The following is a 13,977-nucleotide window of genomic DNA, read 5'->3' on the forward strand; positions in this document are numbered from 1 at the left end:
GTGAATGCACAGAGGCCCAATACTTAATTGTAAATGTTTAATTTGCAGTGGGGGTTTTAAAAAATATTTTAAACAAACGTCAGGAAATTTAATGGAATGTACGAAATTGGTTATGACAAAGACAGTACTGTAAGTAAACTCTTGAGTCAACTGTTAGTCGCTGAAAGGGGAGGGGCTTCGATGTGAGGTTTTCCAGTCTACCTAATGTTAATGTGATTGGTCGGTTCACCTGCGCGACAGGAAGACGGGAAGGATGAGAAGGAAGGCAGTAATGAACGGACGCTGTACTGAGGTTCGAAACGTATTTGTGAGTTTTATTTACCGTGTTAGTCTTTTTAAACTCATCAAAACCTTTAATGGAACAGACATGACAATTTGCGTCAAAAAGGAGTGCCTCTGACGAATCACCGAGTGGGAGATTGCTGTGATTGGTCGGTTACGACGCGCGCTTCAAAAAAGGTAGCAATGAGAAGCAAGGGAAGTAATATAAGTCTTTCTTTCAGTTAAAAAAAAAAATTCTAATTATGTAATGGAATGGAAGCTATACTTTGTGTCGAGCGTATCCTAGTACTGTTTGTCTATCGAGAGAATTCGATGTCCAATCAGTAAAGGTAGCCAACTTTCACGTCCTGTAATTGGTCGACTCCGCCAAGCACGCGAGGAAGCAGGAAGTGATGAGAAGGAAAGCAAATGCCCCTCGTTGACGCTGTTTGGACTCTCCTGTCATTGTAAGGGTTTCATTTACTACTGTGAATGTTACTTTTAAGCAAACAAGGGGCATTCATTTAGTGAATAGAGGCTATAGCAGCTTTCATTGAGTAAAGTTACGCTACTTCGTTTGGAGTACGAGAGCATGTTGACAGTTTATACAACAAACATGTGTCTCCTCCTCCTCCTCCGCCGTCGTCTGCTGCGCTCGGCGTGCCGACGTGATGGCTTTATTTTTAATCAGAGCAGACTATTAGCCGGGACATAATTGCCAAAGTCCATTATTCTTTTTTTTTCTTTCTGCGGGGTCTATTAGCGGTTTGCTAAATGGCAGGCAGTCTGCTCGGTGCGTATCCAAAGTGCACGCTGTACAACTATTGTTTGGCTCAGAAATGTGCTCGCCTTTATTGTCAGTGCAGGCAAACCCCCTGTGAGAGCTGCAAGAAGAAGAGTAGAAACAAGAAAGTTGAAACGCACACACACACACACACCACGCACACGCTCACAGAGTTGTGATCACATACCATGACAGATGTGTGTGCTTGTGTCAGGAAGGGAGGCTCTGCAAGTCTCTATGTAAAGACACTGCCTCTTCTAGTAGAATCACCAATAAATGTACGTAAATTAGACTGGATGCCACATTCTTCCCTGCGTGACCATTAATTAATGCACGGCTAAAGAAGGTTCTTTTTTTCACAATTAATTCGAAAGTGTTAACATGTACAGTACAATTTAAGCCTGGAATCAGCACTGGTGCAGTTCTTTGTCTCACAATCAGTCCTCCAAGGGCCATAGTACATGAGTTAAAAATTATGATGGTGTGTACATACAAGGTGTTCCCCAAAATGATGTGAATTATGCATATCTGACTTGCTACCTTTTCAACAAATTAATGTAATATTACCTTCCTCTGAAATGCCCAAATCTGCTTTCCGGTTTGGTGTGTTTTTCTTGAATTTTCTCCAAAATGCACACTACGCACTTGACTGTGTGTTTGAGCATGTCATAACGCACAAACACCTTTTCATTGCTCGTGAAGTCATTCTTCACAGCAAAAGAACAAGTTAAGCACTAAACTAACATTCAACGTAACTCCAACTCCATGAATCTTATTTTTTGCGGTCATATCTTGTTGAAGCAAGATTTGACTATGAAATTGATGTCCACTTTTGGGGAACACACTCTTTATTTGAGGCATTTGTGAGTTAAATGTTTTTTTTTTTGACTCAGAGCAGTTTTTTTTTTTTAGAGTGACATGGTGGACTTGATCAAATGCTGGCCCCCATGCCTTAGGTTCCTATTCTCTTACTTTAATTCGACGACTGTCACAAGGAAACTGTTATAAAACCTTTCCCCCCCCAATATTATCCAATACTGTACAAATTACAGGATTAATCAGGTGAACATTTATGCAAGACTGAAATAATAACCTTAAGTTTCTGGGATAGCAATAGACACATCTGATTCCAGGTTTTAGAAACTTCCCAAGTAAAGGTTATTGGACGGAAAAGGTCTCCTTGGTTAAAACTCCTTCAAATCAATGTGACCTTTATTTGTCATTACCCCCCATCCCTCAAAAAAAAAAAATCACATATAACGTAGTCAATCATCTCCCGCTTCCCCCTCAAAGTAAAAATAAAAAAGCAACTGCTGTCTGGTTATTGCCAGTATCCATCTCAGTCGTCAGAAAAGCTGCACGTTTTTGCTGTTGTTAAGGGCTGGAAAGCAGAATCCCATTGGAGTTGCACCCCAAGGAACAAATTTAATGCTAGAAAAACATCCCGGCCATCAACCAAAAATGACGGATTGAAAATAATGTCGAGCTATCTTGGGAATCCCCCACCAGACAAGGGAACAGACTGCATTGTTTTTCTCATTTATGTGATATATAGAACAGAAAGAGGGGGAAAAATGGGCGATTTATTGGTGAGATAGGCGCATTCCTTCCCATGCACCAAAGAAATATTGGATTGCAATGTCGGGATCAAGCCACATCATGACATTGTTTGGAGGCGAGGTGCTCAAACATGTAAGCCATCATCTGTTGGGCGGCCCGCCCGCGCCTTTCGCGATACATCACTCAAATGCAAATGCGTGTGGGGAAATTGCGGCAAGTGGCCACGTGCCGATGTCAATGACGTGAGGTGTAAATTGCGCTTCCTTTAGCAGGGCGCCCAGATGACGAAGCGGAGGGAGAGCCCGTGCACCCTCGAGACGGCCACGTTGCTCAGTCCCCTGGGGACCGTCCGAGTCGACGCGTGTGACAGCGGCGTGCACGCCGTCCGGATCCTAATGGATGTCGCACCTGCTGAAAGGTACCGTACCACAGCCGGCCCGCTGACGCCATAAACAAAGGTGTGAAATTTACAGGCAGACAGTATCCACTCCTGTGATGGAGTGCCGCCATCGCTCATCGCGAGCGGGGAGGGAGGGGAGGGGGGGGGGGGGGCTTTTTGTAGATCCCACAAGAAATATACCGCACGAAAGTTGGGCAAATATGAGGAGGCGCTAGAAATATGAGGGCCACTCGAATACGGTCGGCCTGGAAATTGGATTTCCGGCGGCGCACGCGCGTGCTTGTGATTTTTTTTTTTTTTTTTTCCCGCTCCGTATTTGAAATTTCACCCAAGTAACCGGTTTATTACTCACGCGGGAGTCGATTAGAGCGCCGTGTCTGCGGGGGTCGCAAAAGGCCACGTTGGGGAGCGCGCGTCGGGGCGAGGCGCCGGTCCTGTTTATTTATGTTTCCCAGCAAGTTGAGCGCGGGCACTTTTGGAGTGCGCAGCCACGGCGGCGGCAAACGTAATTGCATTTCACGCCCCGGCCATCCCTCAAAATTGTCAGAATGTCGACAGTCTTACTGGAGCGATTGAGACTGATTAAACCCGGCGCTAATACGTAGTTCCTCCTTATTTCTGCAGGTCCACATCCCGACGTCGCAGATTAGTTGTGATTAGATTGGAATTAAATATCCATGTATCACAGCTTCGCATTTGATAACCTTGAATGGTTTGGGAAATTAAACCATTTCCAAATGCACCCGGATAGGAAGTTCTATGTTTAAATTCTAATTTATGGAAACCCATTAATGACCTTGTATATTCTACCTCAACACGTGTTTCCTGGCTGTGTGCAACGGCCTCAAATTCATCAAGCAGTAAAAAAAACATTCCACTTGTTGTTAATGAGTTGAAGTGAAGAGATTAATAATATGGAATTTTGATGATGGAAGATGTCCTATAACCATGCCCGGGCACCTTTCTCCCATCTCTTTGCGAGCGGGCTTTAATTTGTGCGTTCGGGTTCAGTAGGAATATGCAAATGAATTTAATGATTCGCACCACTAGATCATCTCTCGGTTTAATATCGTTTGCGGTGTCGGTCATAAGTGAAGCCCGGCTCACATTCTCCAAGGTGGCGGGCAGAAATTGGGAAAGAAAATGTTTGGCTTTGGCCGTGTGGCGAAATGGAGTCCGCGGTAGCGGGGGGGGAGCTTCGGTCATCAAAAATGTTCTAACAATAATACGGTGCCGTCCATAATTATTGGCACCCCTGCTTGCAATGTGTTAAAAGGCCCATCAATGAATTCAGTTTTTATTGCGGAAGCATACACTCGAGCTGAAAATTGGACACATGGTTCACCGGACACAGAATCCACCTCCTCCCATGGGCGCCTCAGTCCCCAGACCTCAACCCCATTGAAAACTTGAGTGAGAGTGCGGAGGAGAGGAGCCAGGTCGCCGAATGATTTCGAGAGATTGCGCAAAGAGGAAGGCTTGACTATCCCCCTCTCGGTACTCTCCCATCTTTTATCGGAGGAGATTAGGTGCTGTTTTGTCGGCAAAAGGGGCATGTGCTATTAACATCACGGGTGCTAATAATTATGGTACACGTGATTTGATGCAAAAGGATTATTTCTTCATGTGGGATTCTTTTTTTTCCCCTTCACTGAATAAAATCCACCTGAATTAAAGGTTGGATTTTCTCCTTTAAAAAAAATAAATCTATTGTTGAGAAAACGGAATTTATTAGAAAGTTAAGTCCACATCTTAATTAACCAGGGGTGCCAATAATTATAGAGGGCGGTGGATGATCTGTGCTCCCTCCACTCGTCTAAATGCGGCATTGTGATTAATATTGCGTTTGTCAAATTTGAATAAAAAAAACAGCAAAACCCTCCCTTTTTTCACCATCTCACGGGGCGGCCATTTTGTCTCGTTCTGACACTTGCTGAAAATGGCATCACAGTGCCCAAAGACCCGGATAATGACCAATCACGGTTCACCTGTTTTCTTAGGTTTGGTCACGTGACTTTCGCCCTTCGGCACTGTGATGTCATTTTCAGTTGACGGCAAGTGGCAAAATGGCTGCCCCCTGAGGTGGAAAAAACCCCCCACAAACAGGTGGATTTGCCGCCCAATTTATATTCCACAAATGCAATATTAATCCGAGTGCCGTGCTTAGACTAGTGGGGCCGAATCAAATATAGTATTTGAAAGAATGTTTTTTGATGTGACTTCCCCTTTAAGGCAGGCCCGATCAAGTGACAAAATATCAGCTTCCCTATGTAGATCTCACAAAAGCCTTCCTGTAGCTTTAATAGTGCGGATCAGCCATTTCCATTGATTTATTTATGACATACTAAACAAGGCTCTTGTCAGCTTTGGGTGCGCTGTGCAGCGGGCTTAGTGAGTCAGGCTGATAAATGATCTCCCAGGCCATATTTTGGATAAGGGAAATACATTTTTGCATCGCGAGAAGACGTGCGAGCGCCGCACGAGTGTGCCGTTGTTTCTCCTCGCTGCCAAAATCGCCCGAGCAGCTGCAGCGGCAGCGGCAAAAGCGCTGGTGGCATTGATAGATAGTTATTGATAACCGCCATTATAGCCACATAAACGCCCTTGAAGTATTGCTTACGCACCATGACCGTCAGCTCTTTCTAATAGAAACGTCTCAAGCCCCTTTTGCTCCCTAACTGATCTTCGCAACGTTTGCCGAAATCAACCTTCCCTCTCTGCCAGTCTTAACGACAGCCCTGAAGGCACCATCACATGAACAAATTCATTACATCTCCAACAACCCCAGTTGGGGCCCCGACGTACCAGCCTCCTGCTAACCAGACTCAACCCCCCCCCCCCCCCGCCACCCACCCCCTCCCCTTTTTCTTGTGGTTTTGTTAGCATGGCCACCCCAACGGAAAATAATGCTTCATATTTTGTTTACAGCGTATTGTATGAAATATAATACTGCTTGAGTCTTTCACGCCGGCGTAACACTGAGGAAATGCTCTTTTCTTTTTTCCCCCCCCCTTAATTTTTTTTTTTTTTTTTTTTTTTTTTTATTAAGATGAAAAATGGAGAGGAAAAAAGTCCGGACTCCTGCCCCGAGTCATTTTGTGAGCATATTATTTTACAATGCTTTGATCAATTTGTCTGTCAGCGGGCTGAGATGTGAGGAAAAAGGGGGAAGGGGGCAGCGGCGGCGGTGGCGGGGGCGAAAGCAATTTAGCCTGTGAGGTCCTCAATAGAAACGTACTACAGGAGCCCGTCCGTGTATGACATGTTGCATTAGAACCTGAGTAGCCTTTATTGCCTGATAATGTCGCAAGGCAATGCCGATATCAATCACCCTTAAACAGCCTCTGTGATGTGTTTTCGTGAGCAGGAGTGAGGGGGGAAAGAATGCATGAAACATTTCGCGCAAAATAATTGATTTAATTCCGAGCTCAGGGATTTCTTTTAACAGCGTTAACACAAAAAAAAACAAAAAAACAACAACAACAAAAATAGTGGTGCTAGGAGCTAAAAAGTGTTCGGAACAAGCGCCTATATGAAACTGTAATTAATTTAACACGGATAAACATTGGGCCTCATTTGCATATAGATATCAACAATGTATTTGCGCATCTGAATTCCCAGCACGCTCGGGGTCACATGATCTGCCTAAAATCCTGAGTGGCTCCAACCAAAAAATGATCTTTGTGCTTTCCCGGGCCGCAAATCCTCCTTTTCACACCGCCCCCCCCCCCCCCCCCCCACCCCTCCTCCTGCACAACAAAGCCACATAAATCTGCGTCTGATTTTTTCACATCGCTCATTGTTTTTAAGTTAATGATTTTCATCTGTTTGTTGTTGCTGTGATAGCGGGGAAACGTACCATATGCTCTGGCAAAAGACAAATGATTAGCAAATGAAATTCCGGACAGCTGTCTGACTGAAAGCGCTCGGTTGATAGCATTCTGCTACCATAATTAGCTTAAGCTTTGGGTTAATTAACTTTCTACCTGGATATGCATAATAATGGCGTTCCGCAGAATGCCAAGCAGCCTCCGGTATATCAGCGGCGCGGGCTGGCTTTTTATTTTGGCTTTTCGAGAGCATCTTTCAATTTCAAGAGGCGATTTAGCTCGGCGGCGGCGGCGGCGGCGTCAAATATTGTAGATTTTCCTCCCCCGGCCAGATAATTCTGAAACAATAGGGGTGTATTATGTGGCAGAAATGCCATTTCTGAACGTAATTAAAGAGGATGAAAGCAATCAGCGATTTTTAAACGCTTTTGTCTCGCGCCAGGCCCTCCTTGTTCAAAAAAAATACCCATCAAGAGGAGAAAAGAAGCAGGAGAACTCCCGAGTCCTTATATAAGAGGCCTTTTGAGACTCAAGTGAAGTACAACAGTAATTAGTCTTTTGTACGAATTTGCCGGCCATGGTCATGATTAGCTAAGCATATGAGAGGACGGCAGGCCCGCATTGCTTTTAAGGAGGAGGGTGTTAAAGTCTATTTATCACCAGTTATCCTCACAGCTTTTCATTATCGCCGGCAACACGGGACGGGGGCCCCGAGAAGCACCTAATTGTTCCGAGGCGGAGGTTTTTTTGTTTTTTTTTTTCCCTGTCAAAGCAGTCACCACCGCGCGCATTTGGCATTCGTACGCAGCCGGGCATCCTCCATCCAACGCGCCCCCCCCCCAATAGCCAAGCTGTCACAACAGCTTTTTGCACAGTGCTGACGCTGGTGTGAAATATCTGCGGTGATGCATTTATCGTTTTTTGTTTTTTTTTTCCTCTTCTCACACTCGCGTGGTGTTGTGAATCAATGTCCCGGTTCACGCTGAATAGCACTATGCTAAATGGCTTCCCTGTTTGGGGCCTGTTTACGTGATGTGCTCACACACCGAGAGGAAACATATCAACAACGTATGTTTTTTTTTTGTTTGGCTCTGTTTATACTTAGCCCAGTGCATCCTCTTAATCACTCGTAATTATGATGTCGACGGTGCCCGAGACCCAACTGCGTCTTAAATAAACTGCTTACATTTGTAACTGAAACTGCTTTGTCATACAAACGGATATCTGCTGAGATCTTGAATGAAACCATCAGACGGGAGGCCGAGGGACTTTTTGACGCGGTCTCTCTAGAAATGGCCATGAATAATTCATCGCATAATGATATTCAGATCTTTTTTTTTGGTTTCCATTTTTCCACCGCGGCGGCCTGTGAATATTGTTTTGCATGTTGTGAAGTGTAGTACTCAGCTGTGTATTCATTAAGGTGCTGTTCCCACTGGCCACTGGACCCCATCTGTGCACTATGTTTATGCCTCCCTCTCCCGGGACCGTCCCAATCAAGCTCCGTGTGCCACTTCCTGTGCAGAGCAGCACCTGTGTAACACTACCTGTGACGCGCCACGCACAGACGGATGAGACACTGACAGAATCCTGCAAATGTTGCGTTTTTCCCAAACGCAACCTCCGGGGTAAAGTCGGGAGGCGCGGCGAGTGTTCCCGCCCGGCGTCGCTAAAAGCAGCTCGCCTGCACTTTTTTTATTCCCCCCCCCCCCCCCCCTGTTCCCCCTGTTGTCGAGAGGGAAAGTTTTTTTTTTCTTTCCCCGGCGCGAAAGGGTTGAGCTAGTTTGTTTTCCAACTTGATTGGATTCTGTATCTGCAACATGCAGAAGTGTGCCGCGCGCGACGAACGAAGGCAATATGCAGAGAGATGATTTCGCTCTGACATCTTGGAGAGGAGTACGAGTCAATTATGCCCAAGTGTTGTTCTTGCTTATCTTCCTGCGGCACCAAACAAGGATTTAGTCAAGGATTTAGGGGTGAGGGGGCGGCGGTGGGGATCATGGTAAGCGGTTCACAACAAAACACTCAAAACTCCTGGGAGCGGGCACTGATTTAAAAAGAAATTACAGAAGACGAAGCGCTAACACTCGAGGGCCCTCAGCAGTGCTGGCGTACACAGGTGAAGATTAGCCTCCTCGCTAATCAGAGGAACAAGGCAGTAATTTGCTCTGAACACAGACAGTAATTAGGACTTGGTGACACCGGATTCCCATAATGCCTTTGTGCTTGACGTGGTCAAGTTTTGACAGAGGCTATCCATGCAGGGTCACAGTCCCGTACCCCCCCCCTCCTCCCTCCCTCCGCAGCGCACGCCTCCCTTCCCCGGTCTCTCAGCCCTCTTCAGTGGAGCCTCTAAAAGGTCCCAACAGTTGCAGGGGATCCCTAATGTACTTTATGCCTCCCTCGCTGGCTCCTTACCATTCGGGTAATTGGAATCTTTTTACCGTGGCACTTGAGAATAGGGGGCTAAAAATGCGATTTGAAACTGCTCAGTAGTCTCTTGTAGATAAACATTGCGACTTCGGGCTGCGGCTACGCTAACATAATGGAGTAAGAGTTAAGGCTGCGGTATTACATGCCTTCGCCGACTCCTGTGGCCCGCCAGCTGGGAGAAGGCCTAATTGTTGTGTGCTTTGTTGCCTCCTCCGCGCACCTGCCGCCGTCACCTTTTATGCATCGCGTTGAGTCCGTGTCGGTCGTTCGCTAATAGGAGGAGTTGGATATCTAGAGAGCCGTTTATCCTGCCCGGTTGTCTGTCCAATCCACCCGCTAAACCCCCTCCCTTCCCCCCCTCACTCCCACCCCCCGCTTTCACCAAAATAGGACCTGGCGCCCGCAGAGGAAGCATCCCTTCCCGCCAGCCACTCGGAAAAGCTCTTGACTTTAATGCTGCAGTCGCGAGATCGGCATCTGAATGATCCTCAAATGGTTGAACGAGCCGCATTGAGCAAGTGGCTTACGATTGTATCACAGCCTCTGCTTCGGAGACCGTCAGGATCTTGACATTCATAGAGACATGCTGCGTTTGCCTCAAACCCCCACCCCGCCGCCCCCCTGCCTTTTTAGACAGTCATTTTAGGCTTTTTTCATGCTCTCTTGAGTCCTTGACGTCTCCGAGTTAAGTATGTGCCGTTATAAGGCCGGGGAAAATATTGGACTGGGCTTGGCCTTTTCTATTTCATCCTCTGACCCGCCATGTTACCCATGATCGGTGAAGGAGAACCCTGGCAGGCTGTGTCAAAAGTGACAGCCGATCGAGTCAGGATGAGCGCCATCACGCTTCACAGGATGGAGGCATGAGTTCAGAGTTTTTTTCTCTCTCTCTCTATGTCTCCCCCCCCCCTTTTTTTTTATGTGCAATACACCATTACACCCTTCGCCAGATTCCTTTCAATTAGATGTTGTGGCTAACCTGTTTCATTCTTGCCCTTGATAGAAAAAGTCTCACTGACGACTTGCGCGAGTGGAGGTCTCAAAGTACAGCTGAGAAAATTGGCAAATTTCAAGTCAACAAGTTCCTTCTTCTTCTTCTTTTGTCTCCTTTGATTGCTTCCTCCTGGATGAATAAAATAACCCGCGATATTATACAAATGTGCAATTCATTCTTTATATTAGGAAATAGGCAGCGCTCCAAATGACTCCCACTTTGCGCGGCAATGATTTATGGTAATTGGAAATTGATTGTGACAGGAGCACAATATTAGAAATTTTCTGGAATCACAATCTGCTATCAAGGGAAATATTCTTTTTAGTGCAGCGCATCCTGGCTAGCCCTGAATTATTTGTTATTATCTGTGATGGAGTCAAAATATGATAACTAGCCGCAAGACTTGTATAGATGGAGATATTTTTCTTTGTCTGAATAAAAACACGTGTGGAGTAGCGCTTTGGAAGCAATTACTGTATATTTGTGGCTGGAGTTAGGGGGGGGGACGGATTTTCCTTGACCTCAACCACAGGTTAGATCTGAACAAAAGGCCAAAACGGAAAATAAATACCAATGTACCAATGTCTGTGCATTTTTAAAAATCAATTCACACACCACAAAGTTTTTGATGCGCATTGTGCACTGTTCATATGAACGCGCAAGTATTTGCCACTCGTGTACAATAACATCTTCAAAGCTTTTGATCGCAAGTGACCGACAGCTTGCTAGCAACCAGGAGGCGGCAACGTAGCATTCTAAATCTTCTCTGTTTCGTGACAAACGGAACAACGGAACGTTACCTGCGGCCCAGTGACATGTACGTAAAATCCGGGTCACGGCACCAATTGAAAAGTTCGGAAGGAACTTTTACCGGTCCTTTTATCTTTTAATGCTCGCAATATTACACGAACCGTGCTAACGGTAACTACCAATAGACTGTATATTCTCTGTTGAACAATTTAACGGATGACAAGAAAGGTCAAGATGCGGCCGTGGAGATGAGGAAGAAGGTCTTAGCCTGTCCTCGACTGTCTTAATCGCTTTCAACTGCTAAGTGTGCAAGGTTTCGAATAGCTAAATAAGAAAATGAAGGTCACACAGACACAACGTCCGTACTCATGTCAAGAGGCCTAATCTAACAATGCGTTGTTTTGCGAAAATAAAAAATAGTGTTCATATTGAAACGGGTTACTGTTTGTCAGCCAAGTACATGGATCTTAAGATCACTCGCAACACCGAAAAATAAAATCATCCAAGCGACTTGAAAATTCACAAGCTGCGGCACTTTTAAGTCAAGACACAGTACAGCACCGCAATAATGAATTAAACCGGTGTCTGGTGCTACTGTATTTTTTATTTTTTTTCTGGGCCTTTTTACGAGCAATTAAGACAACCCAATGATGACATCCCTTACGTGTAGTTTCACAATCCGCACTGTTGTTGTGTTGCAGCGTAATTTAGGAGTCGCAGAGGACAGTGGAAATGTTGCCTGCGCTGAACATACATCTCCACTGCCCTCGTGCTCTTTAGAAACAATCCCCCATCGCACCTGGAGGTGACAGACTTCAACTCCACTCATGTTGTTCCCCCCCCCCCCACCCCCCACCCCTCTCTTATTTATTTATTTGGCTCTTGTTTACCAGCCATAACATGTGCTGCATTGCATTAACTTTTACCACTGTCAATGTTGTATCACTCACGCCCGCACCTTTTGAAAGCGGGGCGCATCCGTGACGGGAGGGAAGAGGCGAGAGATGCTGGGTCTTTTTAGGGGGGGGGGGGAAATTAACCATGGTGACAAGTGTGAAGTGCGAGCCGGGGGGGGGGGGGGGGGGTTAAAGGTGACGCGCCTTAAGCAAAGGTGCGCTCGCCTTTGTCCGGTAGATTGTAAGGGCCTGCGGGTCCAGCAGGAACATTTCCACACACAATATCCCCGAGCTGTCAGTGTGCAGCGGCTGGAACATCCTCTCACAGTAAGGGTGTGTGTGTGGGTGAGGGTGTGGAGGGTGGGTAGAGGATGTGGTGTTGATGGAGTGGGGGGAGGTGGGGGGGTTACAGAGAGGTGGCCTGAAGATCCTTGCAGGGAGAAAGAGGAGGTGAGGGGGGGGGGTGGGTGTCAGGGTGGAGAAGCAAAAGAGCTGGAGTGGGAGGATAGAGAAATGGTGAGGGAGAAGAGGGAGTGGTGTTGGCGGTGGCGAGGGTGGGGCTGCGGGGGGGGGGGGGTTAGAAAAGAGAGACAATGACAAGTAGGAGCTGGCTGGGCACTCACCCATGCCGACTAGAGATTGCCATGAGCCAGGGCCATTGTTTGAGAGGGTCTCGGCGCAGGACTCCCGCCGGCGGGCCCGCGAGTTTCCACCTATAAACTGCCGCGTGGTTTCTGTCGAAATGAGCGTATTCGCACCTCGGACTGTATTTACAGCAGCCGCCGCCGCCGCTCAACGGCACCCGGGAGGCTTTTCAACGCACGGCCACAAACGATAGCAGGCGGAAATGCTCAGTCACAGACCACCGCGAAAGGCTGGCATTGCACGTCAATTAGGAGAATGCCACTAGTGGAGCACGGACCTCTCTGCCAATCAGTCCCCCATTTGGATCAGCACCAAACACAGTTGAATCTGCCCTGAAGTTATATTCTTTGTTTGACCCAAATTAAGGGGGAGAGGGTGGCGGGGGATGGGGGGGGGGGGGGGGCAAATATGCCTGTGAAATCGCATAAAACTTCAAAGTTGTCATCAGGAAAGACATGCAATAATGTTTTGCTTTTGTTTGGCTTAGTTTTGTGACATTTACCTCAAAAGAAGTACTCAAGACTCGCGTTCAAAGCAGTAAGATGCTAATGGCGTCCCAGTATTTTCAGAGTTATCGCAAACTTGATAATTAGCTTTTATGTTTATTTTTTTAGTTTTTTTTTTTCTAGAGTGAAAAGTAAGAATGTATAAAAATGCATAAAAACAAATGACAGGCATGATCTGTGACACAAAATCCTTTTTTTTATTTTTTGAGGCCTTGGGTTTTATTTGTTGGTCGTCTTTATATCACAGCGTTTCACTTATTTTTGTCTCTCACACGTCTCAGACAGTTCGAATGTTCAGGAGAGTTGATCGTTTTGCTCTCGAGCTATTTTCAACACATTCAGTTGGCGATTCATGCCTCCAAATTACCAGACAACGTGTGGACACACAAAACAGTATCTATCTGAAAAACTATGAAATTGACTATATCGTTTCCTGTACAGGTAATGGAGATATTATGGCGGCAACGGTTTGATGCTTCCCAAGGTGGGGGGGGGGGGGGGGTGACCTGTTTCAAAGAGACCCGGAATGGATTGTTTTTGACCTCTGACAGTTTTGAGAGCGTAGGTGCCAAGCTTCGGCAAGAGCCTTGTATTCTGACAATTCCTGATTTAATCAGCGATCATTTATGTATTCAGAATTGCCCTTTAAATGTTCACGCAAGTTTGAAAGGAACAATTCCCAATTGCTACATTTTTTTTTTTGTTCTTAATCTGGATCCACACCAAAATTTAATGGGATGTTCTTTGGCCCGTGTGCTCACCCTCCACCAAAGTTTCTTTGAAAACATTTTGATAGCTTTTGCATAATTCTGCTTGCTAACTAACCACAAATGGCATCAAAGGCCTCCTCCCTTTTGCAGAGGTGAGAAGATGCTTCGCATTAATGTAAAGACACTTTGGCGAAGGGAGGGTGAGGGG

At 46.2% G+C, this 13,977-nt stretch overlaps 1 protein-coding gene across 2 annotated transcripts in view; it reads left to right on the forward strand.

Annotated features, from left to right (window-relative positions):
* Positions 1 to 657: 657 nt before the first annotated feature.
* The window catches only part of LOC147198930 (methylated-DNA--protein-cysteine methyltransferase-like), a 118,181-nt gene continuing 104,861 nt past the window's right edge, over positions 658 to 13,977 (forward strand). The window contains exons 1-2 of one of the 2 annotated variants that reach the window (XM_086122051.1): positions 658 to 728; positions 2,875 to 3,023. In XM_086122051.1, coding sequence (XP_085978177.1) covers positions 2,887 to 3,023 — 137 coding nt within the window. In that variant the 5' untranslated portion in view covers positions 658 to 728; positions 2,875 to 2,886. The remainder of the gene's footprint in view (positions 729 to 2,874; positions 3,024 to 13,977) is intronic. The other variant, XM_086122050.1, reaches the window with a different exon arrangement.

This window comes from Hippocampus guttulatus, chromosome 10 (assembly GCF_054856545.1).
Source record: "Hippocampus guttulatus isolate MCC_2025c chromosome 10, RoL_Hgut_1.0, whole genome shotgun sequence".
Taxonomy (NCBI): domain Eukaryota; kingdom Metazoa; phylum Chordata; class Actinopteri; order Syngnathiformes; family Syngnathidae; genus Hippocampus; species Hippocampus guttulatus.